This window comes from Delphinus delphis, chromosome 4 (genome assembly GCF_949987515.2).
Source record: "Delphinus delphis chromosome 4, mDelDel1.2, whole genome shotgun sequence".
Classification (NCBI taxonomy): Eukaryota; Metazoa; Chordata; class Mammalia; order Artiodactyla; family Delphinidae; genus Delphinus; species Delphinus delphis.
This window is the reverse complement of record NC_082686.1, coordinates 12,263,985-12,281,642: the sequence shown is the minus strand read 5'-3', so window position 1 is coordinate 12,281,642 and position 17,658 is coordinate 12,263,985. Positions and strand designations below refer to the sequence as shown.

The 17,658-nt window shown below is 38.9% G+C and overlaps 1 protein-coding gene across 2 annotated transcripts in view; it reads right to left on the bottom strand.

Annotated features, from left to right (window-relative positions):
* The window catches only part of SYNJ1 (synaptojanin 1), an 86,540-nt gene that overhangs the window by 48,108 nt on the left and 20,774 nt on the right, over positions 1-17,658 (bottom strand). For both annotated transcript variants that reach the window (XM_060010386.1, XM_060010387.1), the window contains exons 3-10: positions 17,411-17,497; positions 15,288-15,555; positions 12,061-12,286; positions 11,203-11,286; positions 6,346-6,407; positions 5,108-5,204; positions 3,577-3,746; positions 1,141-1,222 (exon numbers count right to left, since the gene is read on the bottom strand). In XM_060010386.1, coding sequence (XP_059866369.1) covers positions 1,141-1,222; positions 3,577-3,746; positions 5,108-5,204; positions 6,346-6,407; positions 11,203-11,286; positions 12,061-12,286; positions 15,288-15,555; positions 17,411-17,497 — 1,076 coding nt within the window. The remainder of the gene's footprint in view (positions 1-1,140; positions 1,223-3,576; positions 3,747-5,107; positions 5,205-6,345; positions 6,408-11,202; positions 11,287-12,060; positions 12,287-15,287; positions 15,556-17,410; positions 17,498-17,658) is intronic.

Here is a 17,658-nt window from a genome sequence, read left to right as displayed (position 1 = left end):
TCACTAAGCTTACTCTCAGAATCTAACTAAATGTTTTTAGCCACTTCAGAACAGAACTCAAAACAAACCTGAGCCGTGTGATAAACTCCATCCCTAGGACCAAATTCCTGCTTTTACTTTTATTTCTGTTGTATTTTCTAAGTAAACCTCAAGGACAGATTTCAAAAAAGGCAAAGCAGTAAAATTTACTTAGTTACATGAAAACTACATTTTTGTAGTAGACAATTCTATACATTGTACTTGCATTTCGAGAAAGAAAGACCCTCAGTTGCAGAGTAACTAATTAACCAATATTCTGGCCAAATTTAAGATCCTCTGTTAGAGGAAATAAGAACCTGTTACTTCCTATTCCTGTTTTTCATAGTATTTGAGAACTATGCTAAGTTCCTATGGAACTAAATGAAGACCCACAATAGCCTTATGAACCTAACTGCTGCGTAATAGGCAAGACTTAGAAATCTCAGCATTGCTACACAGTTTGTCAAATAGTTGAGATTATGCCTAAATTAGACTGAATTTGATATATAAATAGTAAAGGAAAAAACTTTTAAACAGAGACTTCGTTACAGAAGTTGGCTCTCATTCACTCTCCTTCTAACAATGACATTTTCATCTGGTCCTGTTTTTTGTAGCTACTGATTTGAAAATGCCATGTAAATGGCACTGGATCAGACTCTGTCGAAAATATAATCCTATAGGGTTGTACATGTGAAAACAGATCCTCCCCCATTCCAAAAAGACTTTTAAAAGACAACACAGAGAATGAAGGCCAAATATATACACGTTTGTTTGTTTCTTCTTCACACACACTATACACGTATTTCTTTTCTTTATCCAAAAGACAGGCAGAAAGAGGCAATTACTGGAATAGTATAAATAGCAGGGGTTTTTTTTAAGGGAAAGTTAAGGAACAATAGAGGGAAACAGATGCTATCTAAAGAAAGTATTTAGAACAGATAAAGGAAACATTTAAACGAAAAGGGATGTTGCTCCCTCCCCCAAAGAAAAAGACTAGAAGTAAAGAATGCCTTTAGCATAACTTCATTTTGTGAAAAGTCATTAATGAGAAACATAAATATTACAAAAGCACTGAAGAAGGCATTTGATACAAGTTGCACAGACATATTTTATTCTTTTTACCTCTAAGCCAAGGAATGCCTGCACACTATTTGTTCTATCAAGACAATCCAAGCAGTTTGTTCGAACTGTACCACTCTGGCATCTGTAACAAATTCAGTGAAATTAAACAGACAGTTTAAAACAAAAATAACAAACCTAAAACAAACTGAGAAAAATTAAGCTGATTAAAGTGTAGCATCTACTTTCTCCCCCCCCCCCGCAACTTTCTGGTCTAACAGTTCTCAAACACACAAAAAAGGTGAAAGAGTTTTACAGTGAACACCCATATACCCACCATCCAGATTCTACAACTGTTAACATTCTGCCACACATTTTTTTTTTAGATTTGCAAGATAGATTTTATTATCTCCATTCAATTTGTTGAAAACACAAAAGACTTTAGAAAGTCACAAGGAATTACATTGAATTGTTTTCTTGTTACCTGACTTTTGGGAACATAGAGAAAGGGAAAAGTTGAGTACTCTATTCAGATGCCCCTAATTATTTGTAAAATCATTATCTTCAAGAGCTGTAGCATCAGCTTACATTTATTGAGTATTTTAGGCTTTCAAGTCCCTTCATACACATCATTGAACACCCTCAATAACCTATGAGGGGGAAAATGTCTATTATAGACTGTATCTTCTTCACTAATCCATGAGCTCCTTTAAGGCAGGAAACGCATCTTGTCTTTCTTGGACCTCTCCCTCCTAGCACAGCCTCTAGCTCCTAGCAGGCATTCATTAACTATTAACGGAATCTGGGTCATTTGTAGCATAAGAAATAGACTCCTAATAGCTAAGTGACTTATCCAGGCTCACAAAATCAGAAGGGGAACAAACTAGAATTTGAACTCAAGTCACCTAATTGTAAGTCCTCTATACTCACCCCCTCCATGGCACTGTTCAGGGGGGATTTGTGACCACATCCTAATTGAAATGTGCCATATATTCTTTATTACATATCTCTCTACTCAACCACATCCACTTATTTTTTTTGTTTCCAAATAAATGATTTATGTAGATTATAATTAAACCATGGGTAATTATTAGTCAAATCCATTTTACCTGCCTTCACTAATCAAGGTCATTTTAAGACTTGCACATCCTCCAAGCAGCAGGCAGGCTAAGCAATAAGATGTTTGTCCAAGTTATTTTCCAGGGACTTGGAGTCAGCTGTGTATAGCTGGAGATGAGCTGGTTAAGACTGGATAGGACCAAGCTGAACTGGTTAACACTGGTTAGGACCACCAACCCTCCAACTGGGCATGTGTGAATGTTGAGTCAGTGACCTTTTGATGTCAGAGGGCCAAAAACTCCACGCTCAGACCATGCTAAGCACCTCCATTTTTGAATGTGCAGAGGCCTTCATAGAACGATGGCGATTACCACGTATTTTTAATTAGGCCAGTAGTCAGGAGCCAGACACACACTCAGATTTATAACCCCATAGTTCTGTATCAGAGCAGACAATAACCAATGTCTTCTTTTTTTTTTTTTGCATTTAATAATCCTTACTGGGGTCTTCCCTGGTGGCGCAGTGGCTAAGAATTCACCTGCCAATGCAGGGGACACGGGTTCAAGCCCTGGTCCAGGAGGCTCCCACATGCCACGGAGCAACTAAGCCTGTGCGCCACAACTACTGAGCCTGCGCTCTAGAGCCCGTGAGCCACAACTACTGAGCCTGCTTGCATAACCACTGAAGCTCGTGTACCTAGAGCCCGTGCTCTGCAACAAGAGAAACCACCGCAGTGAGAAGCCCGCGCACCACAACAAACAGTAGCCTCCACTCACCGCAACTAGAGACAGCCCGCATGCAGCAACAAAGACCCAACACAGCCAAATAATAATAATAATCCTTACTGAAGCCAAGAAATATTATTAATTTTTTTTTTTTTTTGCAGTACGTGGGCCTCTCGCTGCTGTGGCCTCTCCCACTGCGAAGCACAGGCTCCGGAAGCACAGGCTCAGCGGCCATGGCTCACGGGCCCAGCCGCTCCGCGGCATGTGGGATCCTCCCGGACTGGGGCACGAATCCGCATCCCCTGCATCGGCAGGCGGACTCCCAACCACTGCGCCACCAGGGAAGCCCCTAAGACATTAATTTTAAGAGAGAAATGTAATAGCCTCAGAGATAGCAGCATGAGATCTGGAGCCAGATAAATCAAGCTCTACCGTTTCCTAGTTATATGACCTGGGGCAGATGATAGCTTTGTGCCTCCGCTTCCTCAAATGTGAATGGAGATAATAAAAGAACTGATCTCTACGATTGTTATTATACTTGTAAAGACTGAGTGTACTGCTTGACCCATGGTATGTACCCAGTAATGTAAGCTATTACTAGAAAGAAAGGAAAACAAGCTTAAAATCAAGTATAATAAAGGAAGGTATTTTATTTAATTAAATAAAATTATAGCAAAGTCCCAATTTAAAGAAAAGAGAAACAGAGCAGTCAAACCTTTGAACTTCACTTCCATTGAAATAAAAAAATCCATAATCCAGAAACTTCTGGACTTGAGGTTTAAGAACACTATGTAATTTTTCTGCCTTTCCTCCTTTAACCATTTGATGATAGTCAAAATTCACCATCTGGATGTCAGTTGCATGTTCAGAAGCTTTCAAATGACTCTGAAAATAAAAGGTAAATATTCATTTAAATGTTAACTAAATATGATCTTATCAATATACTGTTATAAATGGAACTTTACATTTTAAATGAAAATCTCAGCAGGTCCTTGAAATCTTACTAATCTCACAAAGCTTTCATCGCCACTGGCAGTAAAATGGAAAATTACTTGCTGATATCTTATGGCATCTTTTTCCTAAAACCTCATATACTATCCCGGAAAGATTGGGTATGGCATGATTAATATCAGGGAACTTAAATAACATTCCCATCTGGTTTAGAAAATGAAAAATGATTTCCAGCCACCAGCGTTTCATTTTTTACCATAAAAATATAATGACTTTATATCTATTACAGAATCTCAAAATAAAATAGCTTATTTTTTAAGACAAAGCCCATTGAAAAATTCATTTTTCTATACCTTCAATATATACAAACGTTTCAAAAGTTTACCATAAAAAGTTTACCACATTCTCTGAAGTATAAGTTGTTTATTAACAATATTAAAACAAAATAGCCAAATAATTAATTTTGGACTTCATTAGCTTAAACTTTAGAAAATGTTTTCTAACCATTTTGTTTAAGTTCATAATCTTATGTAACACTATAATTTATATCAATTCAGACTCAATAAACATTTATGAAAAATATTTTTCCTTAGAAGTCAGACATTTCTTTAGGTTCTTATTTAATGAAAATTCTCAAATTTTCTCTCATCAGTACAAGAAGTCTTGTGTGTATACAAATGCATTATTCAACATTTCATAGGTTTAAAACAGTGACTATGGTTTCTAGGAAATAGGCAAGACGATGAACAGATGAAGGAGGAAACTGCCTGGTATCTTTTTTTTTTTTTTTTTTTTTTTTTTGCAGTATGCAGGCCTCTCACTGTTGTGGCCTCTCCCGTTGCGGAGCACAGGCTCCAGACGCACAGGCTCAGCGGCCATGGCTCACGGGCACAGCCGCTCCGCGGCATGTGGGATCTTCCCGGACCAGGGCACGAACCCGTGTCCCCTGCATCGGCAGGTGGACTCTCAACCACTGCGCCACCAGGGAAGCCCTGCCTGGTATCTTTATGCCAGTGACAGACGAGGGGGAGGGTATCCTTCTGCTTCTCTACAACATAAATAAGGAGATTAGAAAACAGGGTCAATTGCCTTGAAAGCTTTCCATAATCCCAATTTCAGCAAGATTATCCTAAACTGTTACCTAATTGCCCCAAAGAATGAATGGTTCCAACAAGTACCCAATCTTTTTCTAGGAAGTAATTTACTTCCTGGAAGAATCTGATTATTGTATTATTTAAAAATACCATTCTAGGTGTCCATGGGCCAGAACAGAAGAAAAAAATGATCACACTTACCTGGAAAGCCTTACTTAGCATATGTTCCCCTTCCTTAGATCCGAGCAAATTTACTATTATTTGTTTACCATATAAATTCTTAAGTGTTCTAAAATGCCTATTAAAGAAAGAAAGGAAATAAACGTATGTCAAATGACAAGCCAAAAACCTTTTTCAATAAACAGGAACCCATTATTAAACAGGACCCACGTGGCAGTATTTTATTCTTTCCTTTTTTTGGCTGTGCCTTGTGGCATGTGGGATCTTAGTTCCCCTACCAGGGATCGAATCCAAGCCCCCTGCAGTGGAAGTGCGGAGTCTTAACCACTGGACCACCAGGGAAGCCCCTCAACTCATACAATTGGCAAAACTGGATACAAATCCATTCCACACAGACTCAAAACTCTGAATTTATAAAAACTCAATGCAATTTCCTCTCTGACAAACTCCCACCTATGCTCGAGCTGTTGGAATCATCTAGATCCCTCTCCACCCTGAGGCTGAAGCTAGACAGCCACGGAAAACACGAGCCACCCAGCTTTGGTGGGAAGGCAGCAAGGACAGAGAGCGTAGGGCTGCACCTCACACATGAGGACATCACACACTCCGTGAGTACTCAGAGAGACCTCCTTAATAGCTCTAGCCTTAAGGAAAAGAGACCCCAAATAGAAGCCTTTATTTTCTCTAGCTTCTAACCATTCCAGAAGCTAGAGAGCAATGCTGTCCAAAGGAAATGTAATATGAGCCACAGACAAAATTTAAAATTTTCTAGAAGGCATATTAAAAAAGTAAACATCAAAGGAGGAAATTAATTTACATATATTTTATTTAACCCAATACAGCTAAAATATCATTTCTACATATAATTGATATATAAAACAAATATCAATAAAGTATTTTGCATTTTTTTTGCACTAAGTCTCAAATCCAGTATATATTATATACCTACAGCACATCTCAATCCGGCCTAGTCGATTTCAAATGCTCAAGAGTTACAGGCGGCTAGTAACTACCGTACTGGACAGCGCACCGGTGAGAGGTAGTTTTAAGGCCCAGACGACAAGACCCACACACCTAGTGCTACCACCCCTAGAATTCATAACAGTAAGTGTCACTGTCCTCCAGTTAAATTAGGAGTCAAGAAGAAATTTTCCTTAGAGCCAAAAAAGCTGAAATGAATCAGTAAATACAATTAGAACTAGTCTCACTGCTTAGCAATATCAAAACCTACAGCACTATGTAAAAATAATCAGTCTTACCTGTCAAAAGCAGGTGCATTGGCTTCAAACCCCCTTGACATACGAACACGATGAGATCCCACCTAAGATAAGAAAAATATGTGTAACCATACCAAAAGCCAACACGTAGACAAAAGAAATATTGTTTACAGTATGTAACAATGCATTTGCTAAACACCCAGTAGCGAGCTGAGTGATTGCCATTCATGATATTCTTTAAAAAACAAGTTCTAGGAGGTTCTCATCCCTTTTATTTTTTAAAACACAACCTCACAAAAAAAGAACTAGAAGTTAGACCATTATGAAACACTTGTAAACTAACAAGGATTTTTATTTATGTAAGATATTTTTAAGAGTGCTTTCACATACATTACCTTGTTTTAAGCTCAAATTACTTGCCCTTCATATGTCAACCGATATTGCCATTTGGGCAATAAAAAACCAAATACAGCCAAGTGAATAAACTTGTCCTCTCAGGGCAACAGCATTCATTTCAAAAAAGATTCGCATGACAATTCAGGCCTCCTGACAAAAATTCCTACTCTTCCGGGCAGCCGACAAGTGCAATGTCTACATATTCTTTTTTTCTCTGTTATGCTGCATACTCTGTTCACTCCTCCCTCACCCAAAGATCCTACAAATTAAAAACATTGTTCCTGGAAAAACAGACTTTCCAAGTCAATCTCTCAGGCACACAACTACAGTTACAGCACATTTTGCAGAATCAGAAAATCTGGGTTAAGAGAATTAAACAAGATGGAAAATAACTAGCAATTGTGTTTTGTTACAGTTTTTCTTTTCTCCTATAGGAAAGCAACAGAGAGATGAGGCAGAATTGAGAAAGGTATAACAGATGCCAAGAAGATGTACAGCAGTGAGACCAGATTCCTTCCCTGAATTTCACTTTTAAACATTTCCCTGAGACTTTGGGATCAAAGTTCCCCAGAATTCGTTCTTGCTAATCTGTGAACAAAGTGACTTTAAAGGCAGCGTGGGAGGAGGGCTGCCAAATCAGTCATGCAGTTGGACAAATAAAACTAGAAAATAAGCACTAATATGCCCATCCAATTCAGTTCAAAACTGAATTAACAGTATTATCATCCACTCAGCATTACCCCTCCTGATCTGATGAGACAACTGAATGACTGTCCTGAGAAATCAGTGGATTCTCTCTTTAGTGCTTTTTATTCTTAGTAAGAAATTGATTAGCCAAATGTCACATCTATATTCCATTTCATTTTCTAGTGCTTAACAGACTGCATAAAATCTTAAATTTTGAAAGATGTGTGCTCCAGGACTTTAAGCATTTTAGGCGGCAGAAAACTTTCTCTTTGGAGTCCTCTCAGGTAATTGCCTATACTATAAAAGTTCAAGACTTAGCATTTTGTTTATTCATTAACATTTATCTTGCACAGTACTCTCAACTGTTAAGAAGGTGAAAAAAATACAAGTTTTCTCATGTTTTTTAGGTAACGGCTGTGCTGGTTCCCTACTGTCTGCTCCCCAACGCATATACACAATTAGCTACACATCATAACACTTACAGCAATCTGTTGGTTAGACTAGACTAGGTTTTATTACCCAATGTTAAAAAAAAATTCTATAATAAAAAAGTTATGTCAATGGTGATAAAAGTTTTAAGGCTTTAAATAACCATAAATTTACCCCATTAAAAAAAAAAGTTACATCAAAGGTATTTTTAGAAAACCATTTCATTGGGTGGTATGGAACATCATCTTCTGACAATAGTATTGCTTCATGTTCACATACTTCTGAAACTTCAATTCAACCAAATATTCAATGTGCCACACCACGCCAGGCATAAATCTCATGATGCTTACCATTTTTAAGACTAATATAGGCTATAATATAATGTAATGATATAGTATCAGAGGAACACTACAAATTATAAATGCTAAATACCTTCAAAAAAAGGAAATCATAAGTAAAATGAGTGAGTTGCCAGCACTTGAAATATCACTCTTACCTGGGCAGCACCTTATGACAACTCTTATGATGCCTCGAACTAATTGATACTGATGTTTATCTTTTCCATAAAAGGCCTGTCTCCCCAAACAGATTGCAAGCTCTCTCTGAAGCATCACTACAGTCTTTGAATTTCTCATAGGATACAAGACTATATACACCTAATGTGTACAGAATAATACACGTTTAGAAGAACTTAAGGATTTCATGAAGAGATCAGTGTGGAGGAGTGACCGGAATCCATTCCACGAGATCTGAGTCGGCTACTGAAGGACAACAAACCTTCGTTTGGGGAGCAGAGGATTCTTGCTAGAAACAGCCAGGCATGAAGCCAGATAAGTAGAGGAAGCCAGAACACGAAGCAACGGGTGCACAGATCTGATGAGTGAAATAGATCAAAAGTGGTAAGAATGGCCAGAAAGCAGGGAGGAGACCAGTTAGAAAACTGTGAGAATCTTCCAGGCAAGAAGGAATTATGAAAACCTTAACTGAGATGACAGGAGTGGGGATGAAAAGAAAGAGAAAGTCCCAAGACCTAGGAGAAAGCTGGGGCTAAGCGTCACAGGGCCGCCTTGCTGGCTCAGGACTGGCCGCTGGAGCAGGCAGGGCTGGATACACCGCAAGGGCAGCAGGAAAGGATCCAGTACAGCACAAGTTCTCTAATTTGAGTGGTTAACTTAACCACTCAAATTAAAATGCAGATTCCTGGCCCCATTCCAAAAGATTCTTTTTTTGAATCTTTTCAAAAAGATTCAAGTTGATTCAAGTTGAATCTTTCAAAAAGATTCAAGTGAAGTTGAGGCCATGAATCTGCATTTTAAAATCACTTCCAAAGATTCCTTTAAAATATTTTAAGAACCTGAGAGGAATTATTCATGGACGAAAAGAGGTAGAACAAGGGACAACTGCCTGAGGATTCTCTGTCTGTGACTTGCGAAGTGCGACATCTCACTAGGCAACACTAACTTCAAGGATTCCCAATAATAAATTCCAGTCCCGAGAACACACAGGACACCTAACGACCATTTACAGCCACCCTAAGTCAAAAGTCCTTATTTGTCTTCTATGAGAAAATGAACTTGGGGTCTTGATATTTTTATTTTTTTTAAATCAATATCTATTATTTTCATTCCTCTATTCCTACTCTTTTAGAATGGTGGGGAAATGATAAAAAATACTCATGAAACGGATCCATCCCTGTTCAAAGAAAGGCTGGCTTTAAAAACTACTAAGCTAAATAACTGGGAACTACTGACCCAATCCTCAATCCAACCTGAGACAACAGGCCAGCTCAGTGATGATTTGGCAGAATTGCTGGACTGCCTTGATGTCTCAAAAATTACTATCTCTATCAAGAAAGGCACGATTTAAAAATCTGTAGTTTTCAGCCCATAATCAAACGACATTATCCAGCCAGACTACTTGTGTGGACAGGCCACAGAACACAGAAGGAAGTCGGAAGGAAGTCCCACCCCAGGAGGATCCCTCAGTGTAACTACTCAGGATCCAACCTTACTGAATAACCAAACACTGTAATTCTGAACTTCCTAATAACACAGAAAGCAGGTAAAACAGAGGGCTTATAAATAGGCTATTACAATCTCTTATACTAGCCTGTCTCTAGAGCAAAAGCATTTACCTTGCATCAAAACAGGGTTTTAGAAATTTCTTAAAGCAAATATTCCAAACACCCTCCTCTGGTCACAAAAAGTTTGGAGAAGTGGGGTAGGGCGGGTATTCTTTCCCAAGAGAGACTTGGGGAGCAATGTATCTATTTAAGTTACGCCTATATGCCAAAGATAAAACCCACATGAGTTAAACTGGTCTTAACGAGAACTCAGGAATTTTAGCAAAGCAGCACAAGTATTAATCCTTGTTAATTCTTAGCCTGTCTTGAATAAACTGCCTTACTGAAAAGGTTCAAGTGGTCTGCAATTTTCCTCCACAATAACCATCCTAGAATAAGAGAGATACAACTGTGAACTAAATGGAGGCAAGATTTTTTTTTTTTCTGTTTTCTCAATACTGTAGACTGAGGCACAAAATTTACTACACATTATATACCAGAAGCCTAAAATGAATATAATTTAACACTTTCAGAACTAAACATGTTTGAGTAAAAATAAAATGCAAAATCACACTACTATGGGCAATCCAGTATTATGATCTTAGGTGAAAAAAAATCTTACATTTAATCGACAAAGGAAAGTTTAGGAAAAAAAGATCAGAAAGCAAAACAGAGAACATATTCAAGATGACAAGTCACTACAAATTACAAAGTAAAATTTCAGTAGCAGATATATTCTTATTAACAACAATAGCTAACCCTTACCTAGTGCTGACTGTGTGTGCCAGTTACTATTCTAAGCACTTTCCATTTCATCCTCATAAGAACCCTAAGACCTAAGAAGTAGGAACTACTAATATTATTCCCATGTTACAGATAAGAAACCTGAGACACAAAGGGGTTAAATCACTTGTCCAAGATCACAAAACTAGTAGTGGTAAGTAAGGGCTCAAACTGAGAAGTCTGGTTTCAGAAGCTTTGTTTTAACTACTACATTTTTCTACCTACAGAGACTAATTTGTTATACACTAAGATACTGAGATAGTAAGCACAGAAACACTTTGAAAATCAGTGTGCCATGAAAACATCAAAATTTTAATATTAAATATGGGAGCTGAATTTCTATGGATATTTAAAAGAACATTAAAGGAAAAAATAACTAGAACAATTCCAGGACCTCTGTACTTGGATCCTCATTTATGGATCTAGCTAATATTATTAGACGGAGTAGTAGAACTATCAAATGAACTGATAAACTATCCTGAAACTTTAGAAAATATGGAAAGTTCTCAAGAGAAAAAAAACCTGAATGTCAAAACGCATACCTGCAACCCTGGTTGCTCCCAGAACAATGGGACAGACCCCCGGATTTGTATGAAGGAAGAAACACAGTCATCTAAGTACACAACCTACAGAGAAAAATAATGGGTAAAATGTTTCCACAGACGAAGCTGTTACCTCTACAGCAAACGACAAGTTTCCTAACTTCTAGTGCACGCCAGTTATATCTCATGACCAATCTCTCATATACAAACGATCCTAACAAAATATCCAATAGGCCACTAAATAAGTTGGATTCTTTTTTCAACTAGTGATAGTTCTTCTATATACATTAACCAAGAAAATCGTGACTATAGAAGCATAAGAATTACAACTTTTAAAAAGGAATTCCTTCTGAATTTCAATATTTTATACATACACCTTCAGAGTTCATTTTTTTTCTTTAGCTTTTTCTATTTTTCAAAAACTAATTTGAAGATCTGAAATGGACCGGGGGCATCGCCTGAATTTACAATTACATAGTTTCATAGTCAAAAATATTATAACTTTTCATTTTAATGGTACTACATACCTAGCTTTAAGAGTTGGGTTTGACTTAATTTCATCAAAACACTTTTCTTAAGCTGTCTGGCTCTATAATTGAGGATTTTAAATTCAATACTAAAACGTATGACACTGGCAATGCCATGCTGATTAGCAAAAAGTTTTGTTACTTACTTGAAGAGCCATGGCTGAATAAGTTTGTTTTTGGGAATCCTCTCTTAAGGCTAATAAGTAGCCAAGAACAACCATAAAACGACATTACAGATGTCGAAATGAGTTCTGAATCAATAAAAATCTGTTATCGTACTATTCTCTGTGCCCCTCCCCTAATACATGAATTAAGCAATATAAACATATACCTGTTCTGTTTCTACAAAATTGGCGACGTGACCATCATCATTTGTTCCCCGGACATTGAACCTGGTCCCAGCTCGTTCACAGCTTAACCTGGAAACGAGGCAAGCCTTTGCCTGTTTATGAGCAGCATAAATTGTTCTGACTTCTACTCCGCCACACATGAGGCGTAATAACCAGTCATCGCAATTCACACCATAGTGCTTGAGATGCAAGTGCAAAGACTGATTCCTAACAGAAAAAGAAGTAATTGCATTAGCGTAATGAGCACTGGACGACTCACAGCGTACATTTCAAAATGTTGCTCCTGGAACATGCACATTAAAAGGCACCAAAAATAAATCAATTCATTTACATTTACTATGGCAGGGATTGGAAGATAGGGCTATAAAATGAGATCCTTGGACATGTGATCTATGGTCCATAGAAAAGCAGCATACATTCTATGGTTTTAGAATCTGGGCCCCATTTCTGTTATGTCTTTATTCATAATGTATTTATCACTTGTTCCAAAAAAGGGTTTCATACACACATCCCCACCCTACTTTAGAAGGCTCTACTTAAGGCTTGACTTTTATGAGGCTCCATTTTAATTAATTTAAGTTTAAACAGCCAGAAGGGCTAGTGGTTACCGTATTAATGCATATCTAGAGTTCTCCACTGCTCCAAATACTTTTACATTCTAGATAACGGATGGGGCCTGGTTGCCAAACTTTTTTGGGGCAAAGAGTTTTGTTCAAACGAACACGCAGAAGCCTGGTGATCAGGAAACATAAAAGCAGAGTTGCTACGGCTAAAGCAGGGCTGAGGGGCTGGGGTCCTGCCACGCCGGCCATCTTCTCATCCTGCTGACCGCCTCAGGGGCTCTGTCCAAACCTTATTCCTCCAACAGCAAACACGTGAAGCTCCTCACCAACCTACCACCAAAGCAAATATACTGTTGTGAAGAAAAACTTTCTATCTGGTACTTTCAGATAAAAAGGTGCCTTACAAAAGTGAAGTTTCTAGAATACTGAAGCTTAGTTCTCTGAGTTTTAAAACTACCAATCTAAGCGGAAATCTTTCTTAAGTGCTTTGCACTATCTTGTTGTCTTAAGAGGTATAAAAACAATGTCACAGCATTTTCTTGACGCCTTAGGGCCATTAATACCAAGAATACACAGCAACGCGGCTGGAGCAGTTGTCCCCAACCCCCTCCTCAAGTGACAGCTGTAGGAGAGAGAAAACAGGTGGTGGCCACGTGCAGCCCTGGAAAACCAGCTACAACCCCAGCCCTTCTCACCCGCTCAGGAAAGCATACTGGAATGGCGATGAGTAGTAGGATTACTCGGAGGATAACATTAAATCCAATGACCGCCATTAATTTCAAAAGAGGACGTAAGCTTCCACGCTTATTATTATCTACATTGATCTGAGGCAAAGCTCAAACTGTGACCCAGTCTGTCCAGACACCACAGCTGAGGCCCCTGTCCTAGCAGAGGTCCCCCATTTAAATAGGAGCGGGATCCATACATTTGTTCAGGTAGAGTTTCTCCCTCTGCTGTCAGTCTTCATTTTTCTTTGCAGTCAATGCCTTGCTGTTTTGATTGTTTAAATTTACACCTGACTCTCGACTGGCAGCAGCCTCAAATCTCCAATGGAGGAAGTTGCTACTCTCTGGCTACAAAACTTACTTGGCTGTATCCTGGAAAATACTCCTACTAATAAGCTGCAAGGGTAGCACAATGAGTTCTAAGAGCTTTCGTTTTTCTATACTAAGTGAAGCTCCAGTATCCAATCCTTAGCAAAACTGTAGAAACTGTAAAATGAGCAAAACTCACCTTTGGCATTTCAGCGTCCCCTTCGCTCAGCCTGTCTCCTGCTGGATAAACCCTTCAATCTGTTATCTAAATTTGCCCCAACTCTAGCCATAATTGAATGAAAGGATACATGAATTATTCCCACTGATTAAACTTAGTGATGTTCTGGACTGCTGACCATCCAGCCAATGCATCTGCACCTGCCTGGACTTCTAATTATGGCAGGAAAACTTTTCTCTCTCAATCAAGGAAATTTTGGGTAAGAATGAGCAGGGGGGAGAAAGGTAAGGATAGCTGCCCTAAGTCCAGCTGCAACACCGTTACCTTTTGCAGAATCTTCAATGTCTCTTCCATCAGAAAAGTGTAGGGCTGACACAAGCAGACAGGACTCCGTCCACTCATCTGTCCCACTGACCTCCCCACCACACCCCACCCCCTGACTACAGTGCTCCAAAGCCCTTTTCACTCTGCCCTCTCTGCTCCCCCATGCCACTCCTCTGGGCCAAGATACTTCCATGTGATCTACAAGGTGACCAAGCTATTGCTCTGAAGTTAGCTTCCTGTCCTAAGGTTGTTGACTTTAAGCCCTCTAACACCCAGGGCCTTCTCCAGGACCATAATGGCAGATAGCGAAAGTGGGAGGGAAAGTATACAGGAGGAAACACCCTGAATCTGAACTACTGAGGGAGACCGAGAGCAGAGAGGCCCGGACTTTGGCCTTATAACATAAGTAAACAAATGAAATAAAATTTGTCCGTTGTGTTAAGGAAAAAAGTCAACATCGATGCTGACTGTGGACAAGAGAACAGCTATACTAGAAATCTGGTCTGCTCCAGTAAAGTGGTACTAATTACAGTCATGTGGGCCCTGCCCCCATTAGTGCTTACTTACAATACAGCACACTTACGCATCATCGTGAAACATGGCACAGTTACGTATTTTATTATGGTAAGTTTTATTAAGTCTTATATTATTACAGTACTAAACTTTATCCCAGTGTACTACTTCCTCGTAGTCGGTTGCTCTTGAATCAAGATCATCTACTTACAACCTTAAAATTAAAAATAATAAGGGAATGTGGGCTTAGAAAGGCAATGCTGCCAGACACAAGACCTCAAAACTAAGAACAGTGGATGTGAGTGACGCAATTGTATTACAATTAATTCGTTCCTAATTTTAAAATAAATATTTTAAATATATGTCTGAAATGGAAGGTCAGTCTAGATCAGGGAGAGTAAATGGGTTTCACATCACATGACAACTTTTAAAAAATGACAGTGGATGCCTGCTATGCTCTGCTGAGGATACCGCAGCAGGAAAGAGCGGTGTGCTCAATGGGCAATGCCCACTGCTGCTATCTCTGGAAATAACTGTTCAACCTTCTATGTTGCACAGCACGTGATTACAAAGGGAAAAATGTAATATGAACTCACCAGAAAAATCTATTATCGGTTGTATGTTCTTGCATGCTACGATGGGCATTAAGACTCAGATCCAAACTGACTCCAGATGCAGACCACGCGAAATAGAAGTTTCCTGAATTCAACACTTTTCGCACTTCTGAAACGCGATCCTCATCTGAAGAATCGATTCGTAGTGATATAAATTCAGTGGAAGTAACTCGGAAAACTTCAGATTCTTGAATTTTTCCAACAGACATACATCCAGTGACAAGGACCAGATAATGTAACATAATATCACCTGCAAAAACCAAAGACTTTAATTGGATGAAAAGTCCCAATGTTTTTTAAGCTATTCAAAGTTTCTTCCGCCTTCCTTCTTGTGTCTCCATGTTTGAAAATCTGGCCTTGTGGTTATTTTAAGTTTATCATAGACATGTTTAAGTTCACAACTAGATTTTGGCAAAAGTTAGGGGAAAAAATCCTTGTTTAGATACATTCAGTATAATGAAGCATTTAAACATTAACAGAATAATCTCACATTTATGAAACTGTTCCTCTACTTAATTGAAGGGTATGCAAGATTTATCAAATTAAAAAAATATATATGCGTTATCTTCCCTACCTTTCCTTTAAGACTGTTAGGAAGTTCAGACAAGACAATGAATGTGAGAGTTCTGTGTAAATGGTAAGGTTGAAAAAATGGCACATAAATGTGAGCTGCTGCTATGTGGACAAAAAGTCCTTGGAAACAATTTATAAAGCAATTTGGCTTATAAAAAACTCAGGGATTTTTTCATCTAGTTTTGACAAAAATTCTGTGCAATGGGTATGAAGGTGGAATTCAGCAGTGGTGTACTTTGGTTTTTTGTTTGTTTTAATTCATTAATTAATCTTATTTTTGGCTGTGTTGGGTCTTTGTTGCTCTGCACGGGCTTTCTCTAGTTGCGGTGAGCAGGGGCTACTCTTCATTGCAGCGTGCGGGCTTCTCACTGCGGTGCCTTCTCTTGTTGCGGAGCACGGGCTCTAGGCACGCAGGCTTCAGTAGTTGCGGCTTGCAGGCTCCAGAGCGCAGGCTCAGTAGTTGTGGCACACGGGCTTAGTTGCTCCGCGGCATGTGGGATATTCCCGGACCAGGGCTCAAACCCGTGTCCCCTGCATTGGCAGGCGGATTCTTAACCACCAGCAGTGGTGTACTTTGAACGTGGGCTTTAACGTAGGCAGAAGCACCCTGCGCCTTGGCTCCTCCACTACTTATTATCCAGACCAACTTCACTGTGTTAACATAACCAACCTGAGATATCCACCCTTAGAAAATAAGATTAAAACAAATCTCACTGGACTGCGAGGATGACCCAAGACAGTATTAGCTAAGAGCTAGGCACAGTACTTTACACGTGATAGATTCAAAACATATGGCAAATCTCCATTTGATAGACCAGAGCTCCTCAAAGTATGCCCCATGAACCAGTTCACAGGTACCAGTTCATGGTGAGAAAAGGTGCTTCTCCTAGAACAGAAAATGGTATCACTAAGTTTACCATTTGGTTTCGCTGACTTCTTTTTTTCTCCATAGTAAGACTTTATCAATGAAGGAAGCCATGTGTTGATTTGCACGATGGTGCTGGCTTCTCTTCTCATCCAGACCAATAACAAAACAGTTTATGGAACGTAACCAGTCCTTGGGCCACGCTCCGAGTCACACCTTTATAGAATCATAAAGGTTACTTTGCAGCCCATGGTGACACTAGGTAGCAGACACAGGCTCGACTGAGACCTTTTGAATACAAAGCAGATGTCTTTTCCACTATAAACCAGGGAAATCAGTGTGTGGTTCCCACTAAGACATCTTTTCCTAAATGCACTGAAACAAGGAAAAAGGGCAATGCCCTGATTTTCTCTTTTGACAACTGATACCAGTCTCTTAAAGTGTTCAAATAGGACGCTGTCTCTGGAACTTAAAATCACAAGAGCACCAGCATGTAGTATGCCTTTTCGGGCAAGAAGCATTATCTCAAGATTAGCTTAATTAAGGTTTAAAAGCTGTTACCACACTTATAGCTCAGATATAGAGTCTGAAATAGATGTCTCTCTCAAATCCTTAGAATTACAAAAACAGAAATGAAAAAAATAGATCAATTATATCGACTACTTACCAAGATTTAATCGTAAAACACCTAAAAGTCCATAGGCATCGAGAACTTTGGAGTATGTACTCTTGATTGCTTCTTTTTCTGCTGATGCTATAAAAATCAATCAATCAATAAATAAAAGTTTTAGGGTAAGAAAAAGGACCTGAAACATCAGATTCTATTTAGCTATAAAGCCAGAGTTTCAAGCAAAAATGTCCAAATCTAAACCTGATATTCTTAACATAAATGCATCGCATAAAAGATTTTTTCAA